This window comes from Uranotaenia lowii, chromosome 3, assembly GCF_029784155.1.
Source record: "Uranotaenia lowii strain MFRU-FL chromosome 3, ASM2978415v1, whole genome shotgun sequence".
NCBI lineage: Eukaryota > Metazoa > Arthropoda > Insecta > Diptera > Culicidae > Uranotaenia > Uranotaenia lowii.
The window spans coordinates 347,145,517-347,159,994 of NC_073693.1; the positions used below are offsets into that span (position 1 = coordinate 347,145,517).

A 14,478-nucleotide genomic window follows, 5' to 3' on the forward strand; every position below is an offset into this window, starting at 1 on the left:
CGAAAAGGAGAATCGAGGTTAGGAATAGAATTGATGGATCAGATTATGGAGGAGCTTACTTGGAAATCTCGTACAGAAACCGATCAGCCCGTGCAAGTGAATCGATATCTTCGGAATGTTCGTCGAGAAGGGCGCGTTCTTCAGCCGAGGGTGTGAACTTCAGCAGCTGTTCAACCATATCGATCGGAAGCTGTTCGTTTGAGTCCATTGATAGGATCGCTCTTTAAAGAAATAAAAATTTATTATTTTAGAGAGTGTTAAATTTACAAGACAAATTTCAATTTAGAAAAAGTTGGAATACTTGGAAATCTCCTCGTCGCTCATTTTGAGCTTGCTCAGCAGGATGGTACAGTTCTGGGCCCGCCGTCCCTCGATCACCGAGAGGATCTTCGTCTTCTGTTTGCCGATGAGCCGCAGGTCCTCGATCGAACCCTCGTTCTGGAACGAAAAATTATACTAGTGGTCTCGCCAGCTTTAGTCGAACTCAAAACAAACTCAAGAAGGGGCAACTTATACTTAATATATTGGTGGTATGAAGAGGGTACGGAGGGTGAAATGAAAAGTTTTGAACAGGCAAAAAATTATACAAATATAAGGATGAAAAATAGGGTGACCCTTTTTTGTCAATCTTCCTTAAACTCAGACCTCAAGCCAAAAGTCGAGCGTCAAGCGTCATCACTGTGATTTCCTATCTGCCGTGGTATGACGAAGGACGTACACAGCATTTTCAGGGTTTTTCCCTTGAATTATTTTCGGTTTCCTATTTTAACTGATCATAATTCTGTACAATTTTAATGTGATCTGTAAAAATCATTCATCAATGTAACATTAAATGAGTCCAAAATCTACAGTCTAGAAACGAGAGTCCACGAGATTCCAAATTCAAGTTTGAAAAACATTCACGAGTAGAAAGTCCAGAGTTTACAGTTAAGGGTCACCCCATTGAAGACACAAACTACTCAGAAAGAAGCTACCACTTACCGCGACGCCATTCTTCTGGTAGGCCGAGAACAGTTTGTCGATCGATTCCATCTCGATGGTGTTGTACCACTTGCTGTCGTCCAGCTCGCTCCAGACCGTTCCCTGTAGTTTCGAGTCGGGCAGCTTGGACCAGTTGAAGCTCTTCAACGGGTTGGCCGACTGGGGGACGTTCTTCTTGGGGGCTTCCATTTTTGGGGGTGCGGGATGATTGTTGGCGAGGTTGGGATTGGCGAATGGTTTCGGAATGCCACCGGGAGCGGGCGGAGGAGGTGGAGCAGCCATCATCATCATCGGTGGAGGTGGCGGGGGTGGAAGTTTGCTTGGAGGTGGTGGAGGAGGTGGAGATACGGCTCCATTGCATCCCTGTAGGCCAGCGACCTTCTGATCGTCCGGTATGCTACCTTCGGTAACGAGTCGTTCCAAGCGTATCCGTTCCTGCTGTTCGCTCAGGAATCGATGCTGCAGGTCTTCGATACGCATTTCGGCGTTGACAGCTCGTTGAACGGCTTGGGAATGATTTGCGCTCTCCTTTTCCAGTCTTTCGCGCATTCGAGCCAGTGAAGTTTCCATGTCTTCCTTCTCTTGCGTCCGTTGGTCCAGTTCTTGTTCCTTTTTGGCTAGCTTGGCTGTAATTTCTGTGTTTTCCTTTTCCAGATCATCGGCTCGTGTTCGAGCGGCGACTAGTTCTTCCTCTTTAACGAGCAGTTTGACTATTTTTTTAACTTCTATCTGAAGTGGGGCGATGTCTGGGTCTTGCAGTTTCATGGAAGACTCTGACGTTTTGTCCTGGTGATCGGGATCAATTTCGCTCGAGGGTCGTTCTTCCTGCTGAAGAACGATCTGCTGAACTATCCGATCGAACATCAACCAGTGTTGGGCATTGGCACCGCCTCCCGGTAACAACAGCATGTGCTCCAGCAGACTCAACAAATGAGGGTAGGCCGTTGAATGGCTCAACTTTCTTCGGAGGAGTTCAAACATTGCCGTAGCACTCTTCGTATCCACATGTTCATGGTTGAACTTCCGCGCCAACTCCTTCTCGTCTTCGTTTCTTACCATCTCGAAGAAGTCCAGATGCCGATTTAACGTCTCATTCTCGTGCTTCCTCAGCTTATCGATCACCGGTTGAATGCCCAACATGAGGAATTCATACCTCAGATGAAGTCGGAACTCCAAATTCTCCTGTCCCGGTCCATAGTTCAAGACGGCGTTGATAAACGACATAATCGCCGTTTTGAGATTGACGTCGTCCCGATAGGCTCCGGTTGATTTGTCCAGATCATTTACGATACCCTGAAATCGCGCCCGCTCTGCAGCGTATTCCTGATAGTTCAGCATCGCCGTCAGAACCTTCTTGTGACCTCCGGGAACCAAACACACCGCTCCGAGTATTTCCAGGGCTGCGATTTTGGTCTTGATGTTGTCCGCTGCCAGTGACCTCGCAATGGTATCGATTCCGGTGGGATGGGCCAACACATGAGAACGACCCGTCTAAAATTAGGAAAAAAAAATCTTTCAGTACAGTATTCAAGGCTTGAAATTTGTACAATAAACTCACCGAGTTGTTCATCAACGCCTTGATACACCCGATGAGACTAGTGTGGAGGGGACTGTTGGCCACCCGGATATCGAGTGCCTGTAGCAGTTCCAACAGAGCCGGCAGTCCCTGCAGCTCAATGAACCGGATCACAAAACTATGGGCCGAAGTCCGTAGAGCCGTCTTCAGCGCATCGAACAACGCCGTGTGCGATTCGATCTTCGGACTGTATTCGTGCGTCGGAGATTCATCCGGTGACGAGGCCTTCAGCTGCACCGCCATATCCTTCAGTCGTTCGATGTAGTGTTCCGGTGTCGGTGGAAGAGTTGCTCCCGGAAGGGGTGCCCCGTTCGGACCGGTCGCAGCATCCAGGGGACTCTTCCGGGAGCAGTAGATTTGCCACTTCTTCTGCGGCGGCAGACTGAGCATGGCCGCTTTATTGGGGGCCGTGAGATCCAGTTCCTCGACCAGTTCGGCGAACTTGCTGTCCAGCTCGTCGATGGCCGGCATCGGTTGGGTGGGGGTGAGCGTTTGCAGGGAAAAAACTCCCTCGACCACGCAGATTTCGGGCGGTTCATCGTCCTGGGGAAAAGAACGGAAATCGATTATTGAAAGCCTTTTCTCAGCATACAGAAACTATACTTCGTAAAACAAATCGGCGATGTACTGCATAAATTTCTTCAGTATGTTTCGTTCAATAATAATTTGGTTTCGAAAAAAGACTCTTCTTTTTGGCAGTTCACATCTTCGTAATTTCACAAGAATTTAGAATGACATTTTCGGCGATTTTTGCTTATAAGTAAAATTTGGAGCATACTATGATCTCCAAGAAGCACTTTACAATTATTATTTTTTTAAAAATCTAAAAACTTGAATATTACTTTCAAAAACATAAAACGACAAGCATTTTGGAAGCAGCATTTTCATAGCTTCCGGGACTGTCAACCAAGAAATTTACGTGAAAGAGTGTTTAAATAAACGTCTGCTGCCTTTCCTGAAGAAACACGGTTGTTCCGTACTGTTTTGGCCGGATTTGGCATGGAGTGGTACGCCGCCAACAACGTGCAGGTGGTTCCCAAGGACAAGAACCCTCCCAACACGCCAGACCTCCGTCCAATTGAGAAATACTGGGCTATTGTCAAGCGGAACCTAAAGAAGACCAAAAAAACTGCTAAGGACGAGCAGCAGTTCAAGGCAAACTGGCTTTCTGCGGCGAAAAAGGTGGACAAGGTGGCTGTACAAAATCTGATGGCAGGGTTTAAGCGTAAGGCCCGACAATTCGGATTTGGAAAAGCGGAAGCCTAACTGAATATTTTTCTTGAATTTTATACTAATTAAACTTGAAAAGGAAATTTAATTTGATTTTTTAAATAAACGATTTCACCGATTTACACGCGTTTTCCCTTGACCAAAGTTTGACCGTATCACCCTTTAAGGTCATCTTCATGGGCAATTCTTGTGAAGTTATAAGTTGTGAAGTTGTTGCTACCGGAGCAGAATTGCAATTGTGGCATCGTCGCTAAGGCCATTTTAACGTGAAGAGCCTAAAACAATTGAGAAATTTGACCACAGGTGTGAAGTTCCGTGATGCAAATATGGAGCATTGCGTACCATGTATCGAGGGCAAACATCAGAGGCAGCCTTTCAAAGCGTTGGGAATACGAGCCAAAGAAGTTCTAATATTGGTTCATTCGGATCTGTGCGGGTCCGATGGCGGAACCGAAACGTTTGAGAAGTGACAATGGAAAGGAGTACGTCGGGCAGAAGTTTTAAATGTTCCTCAACGCGAATGGCATCAGCCAAGAATTGACGGTACCGTACAATCCAGAGCAAAACGGATTGGCAGAACAAATGAATCGAAGCATCATTGAGCGAGCGAAGGCAATGTTCGACGCTGACATGGAGAAACGATTTTGGGCCGAAGCTGTTGGTACAGCGGTCTGTACTTAATCAACCGATCGCCATCCAAGAAAGTCGAGGTTACGCCGGAAGAGAAATTCACAGGGGTTCGACCAGATTGGTCGAACCTGCGAGTTGTCGGCACAGCAGCGATGGCTCACGTACCAAAAGTGAGAAGGAAGAAATGGGATCCGAAATCTCAATCCTGTTTATTCGTCGGGTATGCAACCAACGCCAGAGGGTACCGAATGTACAACGAAAGGACTGGTAAAGTGTTTTTTAGCCGAGACGTGATATTTTTGAGCGAGGGAGTTGAGAAAAACCAGAAACCAGAAACAGAAACTCCGAAGGTTGGAACTCTCGACTGAAGCAGTAGAAACGGAAATCGAATAATAGCTCTGGGAAGGGACGAGTGAAGATGAATCAATCTGGTGTGATTCAACTTTCACTGGTGAAGAATCCTACGAAACAACGGTGGAATCTGGAGCGGAGTCAATCACCGTATCATCTGCGCTCACGTCGCATTCAGAAGACCCACAGCCCGTATGCTGATTATGAAGTAACGTAGTCCCCTAGTCGTCCCTAAGAAATCCGATTTCACAGTGGGCCAGATTAGGCCGGAAATTTCCGCAGATTTCCCTTTCACAGCAAACATCGATCCTGAAAGCTTCGGTGAAGCGATGCGGCATCCACAACGAGAACGATGGACCAAGGCCATGCAGAAGGAGTATGAGTCCCTGGAGAGAAATGGAACCTGGGAGATGGCCGACTTACCGGAAGGACGAAAGGCTTTGAATAAGAAGTGAGTGTTCAAAGTAAAAACCAACGTAGACGGTTCCATTTAAAGGCGAAGGCGGTTGAGCTGAACTTAAGGATTCACCAACTCGATGCAGTGGCAGCGTTTCTTCAGAGCGAAAAAATTTGCATACGCCAACCAGAAGGTTTATGCGGTCCCAAAAAGGAATCGTAAGCTGGACAAGCAATTGCGGAAGATGGGTCTATCTCGATCAGGACATGACACGCGCGTCTTCTATCGTGCGGAAGGATCTAAGGTGCTGATTTTGACGATGTACGTGAACGATTTCTCATTTTTTCAAATGATGAGAAGATGGTCACTAAGGTGAAGCAAGGATTAACGCCAACATTCCAAATGAAGGATCTTGGAGTGGCTCGACAAATCCTTTGGCTACGTATCACCAGAAAAGAAGGTGAGATTGGAATTGACAAGGAAAGCTACATCGACGATATCTTGACGAGGTTCAATGTGTCGGAGTGTAATCCTGTTCAGACCCCTTTGGACCACGCTCAGATAAGACGTCACCATCGTTTGAACTTTTTCGGAGACGATCAAAAACACATCATTCCTGATTATCATGTTGAGCACTATCGATTGATCGGAGAGCAAAAAATGTCAAATGATATTTCGGATATTTGTGGTGGTTAGTCGTTTGCCTTTCATTTCATGCGTGTAAATAATCATTCCACATTGTTCGACTAATACATCCAAACATCGCCTGGCGCTGAAGAACAGAGAATTTTGCAAAGGAGAGAGTGAACAGAAAGGATAACCTTTCTTTATTGTGCCTATAGCTTCTGCTGCGTGAAAAGGACAGGCGACGTCGTAAACTGTCGCGAATTTCCTTCGTTTGACCACCAAATCATCGTTCTCGTGTACCATGACACGAAATTTCGTAGGTGAAGCGGATGATTAAAGCAAATCCCAACGTCTCAAGCCTTGATTTGGCCAAAAAGATCGGCATGTCGCAGAGCATCGTCCAGAATGCAATCAAGAGAGCTGGACAACATACGTACAAGGTACAGAATCTCCCAAACCACGATGAGCGGCAACAATCGACAACTAAAACTCGGGCACGGAAGCTCTACGAGAAGATGTTGACAAAATATGGCTGCTGTGTGATGGACGACGAAACGTATATAAAAGCCGATTTTAATCAAATTCTGCAAAGAAAATGTCGAGGTTCGCCTCCAAATATCCCGATTGGCAGGCATTCTGCTCTTGCGTACTGAGGAGTGAGCCTTTTGTGACAAAGGGCACAGTAAATGGCGAGATCCATCTACAGATCTAAGTGCCCCAAGAAGAGCCATTTGCCGTTCTAGCAGCAGCACGACGAAGCTCCGCTATTTTGGCCAGATATGGCATCATGCCACTATTCTAAAAGTGTCCCGGAGTGGTATGAGGTCAATTCTGTCCATTTTGTTCCGAAGAACATGAACCCGCCAAACTGTCCGAAGCTGCACCGGGTGGTTCAGTCCTTGGCAATAATGAAGCGGAAACTTCGGAAGAGTAAGAAGACAGTCAAAGACGAGAAGGACATGTTAAGAAAATGGAAAAAAACTAAAAAACTGGTTCCGAATGACACGTTTAGAAAATGCGTTCAATTTTACACTCAAGGCTCCAGCGATTAACTTTTCTTTTGAATTTTTAAGTAAATATACAACTAATACCCTAAAATTTTGGTGCGATTCTAAACAGTATAAGGTAATTGGCATGACATTTTCGGAGTCGCAATAATTTTGTGTTTGCTCTTTGTATGATCAATCAATATTTCCATTTTTAAAATATGAAAAACCTCGTGGGAAGAAAAAGGTTGAGGTGAAGGTGTTTATTTAATCGAAGTTGTATTCTTATTCTGGTTTGGAATAAATGGCATAAGATGATAGAATCTTGTTTATTTTCGGAGTCTTCCAACGCTGAATTCGAACACACCGAGATGGCGCACCCTGTATGAAATTGGCAAAATTAAGGGAAATCTAAATAACACAAATTAAATCTAACTGACATTACTTTGAAAATAAATTTGTCAGGAAATAGTTAGGCAAATTTTAAAAAGTTATTCAAATCAACAAAATTTTAGGAACTTGTTTTCATCTTCGATTTTGATCGGTTAACTTCTGCCAAGTTGGCTTTGGTTTTTAATGATGATTTAAAAAAAAACAGAGGAATTGTTATCATAATTTTGTAGAATAAAACACCAAATTCCAAAATGCTGGTCGGAATGAACGTTTCGGCCCTGAAGACATGGATCGTGCTGCTAAACTCGATCGGCTTCCTGGGCGGCTTTTCGCTGATCGTCGTCGGATCTGAAATATTCGACCACAGCTACGCTTTGCGGGAATTTTCCACGAGAAGTGGTAAGCTGCTGACCCAGGAAGTGAACACCGGAGTGCTGCTTGGACTGGTGCTGATACTGCTGACCGCTGTCGGAATCTTCGGAGTGGTGAAGGAATCTTTCTTGTTTATGTGGATTCATAGTATGCTTTTGGGGGCTATGATCGTAACGGAAATCGTGCTGGTCGTTTATTTCAATTACGAGATCGAAACGGCTGCCCTGGCTACCAGGAGAAGTTTACAGCGGACCATGAGGGAGGCCCGGATCGGAATATACCGGAGAGAAAAGATCCACTCGGTGCAGACAACGTTCGATTGTTGCGGATTGGAGTCCCACCGGGACTGGGGCTACGAAGTTCCGGCGACTTGCTGCCTGAATGAAGTGTTTCTGGTTTGTATTCCGCGGGAACGTGGCTGTCAGCTGGCCATCGATGAGTACATGACCGTTATGACCCTGAAGATCTCGTGGATTCTGGTGACCCTGATCCTGCTGCAGGGCCTGAATCTGTGCTTTAGCTGTTCCATTCTGAACTGTCTGAGAAGCGGCATCATGATGCCTTATTAGTTCGAAAATAAAACTTCCTCATAAGATACCACGTAGATTTTGGAAGTTTTGATTACCTTCGAAAGGACACCGATTTTCCTTAAATGGGCTTTAATGGTTATCGTCATCGGTAAAAGATCAGAACGTCAAGCGAAGTAGGAAATGAAGTAATAATTTTTACGCAATTAGCATCCCATCGATTCGGTCGATCGATGTCAGTCCATCAGTAGGTCACCCGGTTCATGGATTCGCAGCTTGACAAACAAGGCGCTAAGAGAGGGTCGGTCAAGACCCAGGTCGCGCACAAAAGGAACGTTCTTGCATATTTCCGACCCGCAGATCTGGGACGATACTCCGTTGTTGGCCTCAAAGAGCGCATGAAAGATACCGAGAAAAGAATCGCAAAGAGGTAGAGAGATTCCGCAAGGTAATGTCCGTTCATTTATCTCATCGTTATCGTCATCATCCTCTAGTTACTGCCGGTTTCGGTGAATTGTGGAAGCTGCGACATTTGCCGATACGCGTGCAATAATGATAAATATTTATGTCACGTATGTGACATTGGACGTTGCCGCCTGGTTCGATTTATGGTGCAGCAATTATGGCACCTTTTGAACTGCGCTGTGCGTACCGGAAAAAAGAACTGATATTAATAACTTTTTCAAGAGCAAGCTGTAGCAAAGAAGCTAATTTTGTAAGTTTGTAAAATAAGCAAAACCAAACAAAACTTTAGAAAACCTACGAAACTACAAAAAAAAATTGTTAAAAGGAAAAAAATTGTTAATTTGGAAAATTTACAAACTGTTAGAATCATATGAAATGCCATTTTTCTTTTTTTATATTTAAAGTGTTTTTGTAGACTTGTCCATCGAACCATCCGACACATTATAATTTTCTAATATTAACCCCTCACTTGTCCTAAAAAAGGCAGATGCAAGTGGAGTTTTGACCTTTCGAGAAAATTTATTATTTAATGTACTCCATTGATTGCATCGCCTACTAAGAGAAAGAAACATGTGGAACAGCCACTTAAAACCAGAGTAAACATATCGATCGCTGGCTTTTTACCACCCGATAAACGGAGCAACCAAGTTCAATAAATCAATTTAACATCATATCGATTGGTTGTTTGAAAAGCCCGTAACGACTAGTAGGCGCTGACCAGTCCAACTAGTAGGTAAGTAGGCTTCCTAGGAGCTCTCGCTAAAGGCAATCGCGATCGTTAGGTTGAACACCTTGTTTTGGCAAAAAAAATCTATCGCTAAAGCCATTCGCCGATCAACAACCGTTGTTGTAGCCCAAAACCTTTTAATCATAAATGTAAAGAGGCATTTTTGTTGTTGCTGAAAAATCTAACCTAACTTAACCTGATGTTAGAAACAGGGTTTAAGTTTATGGTTGCTCCGGGACTAATTCATTTTATAATTGCACTCGTTTGGCCTAACCATTTTTCGTAGGTGTTCGATTTAACAAGTGGAATAAATGTTGATAGTTATCGATTGTAAGCAGGGTTCAATGTATGTGGGGCTTTTTTTTATGAAATGAACCTTTTCAGGTATGTGTACAAAATTTGATTCAATATTGCGGTCAAAAAAGCAATAAAACAATCAATCTGACCACTATACATATCATAAATTTCGCATTTTGGAGGTTGATTCATTACAAAGTAAGGTTTTCACATCACATTTTTACATTTTCTGTAACCATGATCTGAAGAAATTTAAAAAAAATCATTTTCATATGTGCAACATATAGCTTCTAACTTCGACTTTCTCAAGCACTAAGTGAATTTTCTTTTCGAGCACTTAATAACTGACTTACAGCCTTTTTCCCGAAGAATGTTTTTTCGGGTTTTTTTTCCTAGACTTTGAATAACTTTAAAATCTGTAATTGTAGCTGAATATTGTCTGAAAATCATATTTGAGTCACGTTACTTTCCAAAACTATTCCAAAACTATACATTTTGTAAAATCGGTTTAGAAACAAAAGAGTTTTAGAGAAAAAAGTGTTTAGGTCATATTTCACTTTAAAAATTAAGCCTGAATGGTTGTTACTCTTAGACCTTAATGTCAATAACTTTTTATGAAGCTGCCAAAATAATAATCTAAAAAAAATAGGTCCATTTACAGATTTCTAATGTTTTTTTTTCTCTAAGCTATAGCGTTTGTGAACTGCTTATCAAACAGCTGCTATTTGTATGGTTTGTAAGATTTATATGTTTTGACACATTCCGCGCAAAAATTAGTTAAAATAATGATTAGCTTTGGATTTATGTTTATTGTTAAATGATAGAAAAATACCATAATTTAATTTTTTTTTCATAGACGAATGAAATATTGTGCACCATTCTATTCATATTGTTGTACCACTTCTTATTACGTTCGTGAACATTCAACAGCCAGTTCAATACCCTGGTTTGGGTTAGTGGTCCAAAATAAGTCTCTAAGGAGTCATGGGTCAAATTTTTCGAGTTTGCATACTAGTTTTTTAGTGTTTTATCATAGTGAGCCCGTTCTAAATTTTTTTTCAATATGAGATTTCTTCTTATATTTGTTTCATTTTTCTAAAAATGGTTTCCTCATAAACATGATTTTGGTATCCTTTTTTAACCAATTTTCAAAATCGATAAAAGTGTCTAAAATTTAGTTTTTTCTGTATTAAAAATGCAATGATCGATTTCTCATAAACTTGGCAGAAAATAAACTTATGGATTTTTTATATGTAGTTTGATGCTTTGGAGGCTGATTAAGTGAATTTTTAAGGCTAAATATAAATTTAAAAAAGTTAAACTGATTTCAAAGGATTGTTAACGTTTTAAACATGTTATATCATAACTGCAGTTTTGAAATTTGAGTAAAAGATGTATCCATTTTATCACTATTTTCTTAGATAATCGAATTTTAGTTGAGCTGCTAGTTATGTTAGGTATATTTTGATAACTAATTTGTTATTGATTGTTGAAAAGTTTTTTTTCGTGTTTAAAAGCTGTTGTATTCCAATCAGGTTTTTTTTTACTTGGCAGGATTTTAATAAATATTTCAAATTGATTCTATAAAGAAGTCATTATTTCTGTTTTCATGCATTACATCGTAGGCGATTTGAAAAAAAGAAAAGTAATGAGCAAATCATGATATCATCCAGGGATTATGAACACTGTTGCACTACAAAAATATCATTTTTCAAAGTATTGCAAATAATAGCAATGAGTTCTAATATTTTAAAGATTCGTTTAAACAAATCTTTAATGAAAAGAAAAGCAGCGGTTAATATGTTTTTATTGATCAAATTATATATTAAAAAGAGTTCGTGCGTTCTACACAAATAAATAGTAGGAGCGCAGGAATATACGAGGTTTATTCTACAAGATCACAACACAGTCTAAAGCAGTGGTTTTCAAAGTGGTCCCTACCGCCCCCTTGGGGGCGATGAGAACTTCCAGGGGGGCGGTGAGCTCAATGTTGAAATTTGGGGGGCGTTGGAAAAGCTCAGGGGGCGGTGAGGTCGTAATCCACATTTACACAAATCACGAAACATCATAAATTTCGAATAACAACGAGTAAGTGCGATGCAAAAAATGAAATTACGTTACAAAACTAGACACCAGGTTGAAGACTAAAATATTTATGATTTCATAGAGCTGCAATCAAATTTTTTGTTCTAGTATCTCAATAATTATTTATTAATGTAACTAAAAGATTTTTTTTAATTGTCCCTGATTTTGTATACGCTCTAAATGTTGCTCTTGTTTGGGAAGAATATTTTGGGTTATACTCAAACAAGAACAATTTTAGATGGCAATGCATGATATTGAAATGTATTGTCTTCAAAAATCTGATAAACAGAAAATACCTTTGAATAAATCTGTATTCAGAGGCGTTATCTGTGATTTAGTGATGGATTTTCTTTAAAAAAATTGTGTAAGAACTATTTTAGGTTAGAGAATTTTTATTTTAAGTTCTTTTTCGTTCATCTCGATTTCAATCGATGCACAATACCAATTATGCCATTTGGCATGGATAAACTTTTAATCTTTTTGGTTATCACGAACATTGCCTGGATTTAGTTATTAAAATCTTATTTAAACTTTAAGACCCGTGAATGCTGCATAACATTGAACAGAACTCAAATTCAAATATCGAGAAGTAATACTATTCTCACGTTATTTTACCGGCTTTACAGTATTTGTATTCAACAATAAAATTTAGTTTTCAACACTTATGCGAATTAATGGTAAATAAAAAAATTTGTTTACCAAAATTTAAGATATATGATTTTATATAAAACTTATTAATCAGTTAAAGTAAGTGTTCAGGAAACTTTAAATAGAATTAAGTGTTTACTGGAGGTTTGGAGCAATATAAGGCCCTTGGAACCAAATGGATGTACTTTAAGGTAGCCAGATTTGCCAAAACAAACTAAATAAAATCAAATTGTGTTTTTTAAATTTTTATTGTTACTTCCAAAAAGAATTTTTTTTGAGCAAATTTTAAGGAAATAATCATGAAAAGTTTTTTGAATACCTGAATAAAAACTGCTGATTAATTATGACGAAAATTTTTTTTTTCAAGTTTTTTTTTACTTGATTTTTTGTTAAGAAATTCCTAAGTTTTGAGAAAATTTGCCTGGATATTTTTGGTCTACAATTTTGGAATCAAATGCCCGGATTTTGCCAGGTTCTTAGATAAAATATCTCGGATTTATCTGGCTCGGGTACGTGCTAAAAGCGAATAAAAGCAAATTTTTAGAAAACACGCTTTTAATTTGTTATGTTTGGTAATTTTCCATACATTAAAAAAAATGCTGTTTTCAATGCAGAATTCAAATAATATTCTGAAAATCTGAAAAATCAAGAAATATAGTTCGAAATATAAGAATCGATTAACATTATTAAATCAAAATCGATCATTTTCACACTTATAATACCCTTTTAGCTCTGAGGGCCTCATATAAATTTAAATGAATTTTGAGTTAAGACTTACAACAACATCAAGTCAAAAGCTAATGGCTTTTTAACTATCTAAATTTTCATTTTTTCAATAAATTTTCTGAAAATTAGCTCAGGGGGGCGTTGAGTTCAAAAATTTTGCAAAAGGGGGCGGTGAGTGAAAAAAGTTTGAAAACCACTGGTCTAAAGGGTCTCCAGATCATATTCTTTTACCCAATCTCCCAAACAAAATTATTTGCTAGGATGCAGAAGTGACCTCCTAATGTACAATTTTTTCTTTTAACCTTTTCTTTTTTTTTCATATTCAATAAAAAGAAATGTTAAATGTCAATATAACAAGCTTAAAACAGTTAAAAAATTAAGCATTTTCGGGTTCCATAGTTTTAAGGTGGATGTGAATAGTCAATCAAGCTAAGCTAAGCTAAGCTAATTTTTAAGTGTTTTATCATAGCTGAGAACATATGTATTTGTAGTTGTTTAATTCATCACAGCTATGCAGAAAATCTCCTGAAAGTTGACTTCAACAATGGCACGTCCTCCTGAAATGAGCATGATTCGGCCCAACTGTGAAAAATTCAAACTTTATTTTCAATTTTCTATCCCTTAACAGCTTATTTAAATGAAATGTGAGATATGATAAGAATTATAGGAGCTTTAACTATATTCGTACAAATTTCTCATGATTGACTTGTTTATGAGTGAAATATTGGAAAATAGTTGCAAGGTGGTCCAAAATATGCACCCGGTCCAAAATAAGTCCGCTTCTCTAGTAACTTTTCTTTAACTTACTTCAACTTCGCTCATGTTTTCAATGGTTTAACTCATTGTTAAAAATTGGTTAAAATTAAAAATGTTGATATATGCTTAAATTTTGTTCAGATTTGCTCTTTTGAATAGTAAGTATGTAGATATGGTATGCTTAAGGTCAAAGATTCTTAAAATTCGACCTTTTTCTAACTCGATATCACACAAGCAATTTCAAATCGCTTGACACCTGTTTCAACATGTTTTGTTCCAGATTTCACAGGAACCCAATCTCTTTGGTGATAGACGTCCTAGAAGCGACAACTCATCTAATGTCATTTCAGTTATTGGTGACTTTTGAAAATCAATGAGACCCCTACTTGAAAAAGATTTTAAAATATTTCATTTGGTAATATCATCTGGTTGAAAATAATCGACTCATAAATTAAGATGGGCATTAAGATGGAAGAAAAAGAAGAAAATTGAAAAAAATGCTTATGTAATGTATTTTTACTGAAAACTCAATAAAAAAAATCGACCGAATATTCGGCCGAATAGTTGAAAAGGTCAAATGTTAGATATGCTTTTAATTTTCCACTTTTTGATCGTGTCATTCCTTTTTTTTCAATAGTACATAAAAAAGATACAAGCGAAGTAGGTTTGGAGCAAAAAAAAACCTATCAATTTTTATTGCCACC

At 39.5% G+C, this 14,478-nt stretch overlaps 1 protein-coding gene across 3 annotated transcripts in view; it reads right to left on the reverse strand.

The window, feature by feature from the left end:
- Positions 1–14,478, reverse strand: part of LOC129757891 (disheveled-associated activator of morphogenesis 1-like) — a 278,522-nt gene that overhangs the window by 11,678 nt on the left and 252,366 nt on the right. Inside the window, exons 1-5 of one of the 3 annotated variants that reach the window (XM_055755266.1) lie at positions 3,161–3,297; positions 2,540–3,100; positions 982–2,472; positions 302–456; positions 60–221 (exon numbers count right to left, since the gene is read on the reverse strand). In XM_055755266.1, coding sequence (XP_055611241.1) covers positions 60–221; positions 302–456; positions 982–2,472; positions 2,540–3,100; positions 3,161–3,190 — 2,399 coding nt within the window. In that variant the 5' untranslated portion in view covers positions 3,191–3,297. Of the gene's footprint in view, positions 1–59; positions 222–301; positions 457–981; positions 2,473–2,539; positions 3,101–3,160; positions 3,298–14,478 lie in introns of those variants that run through there. The other 2 variants (XM_055755265.1, XM_055755264.1) reach the window with 2 other exon arrangements.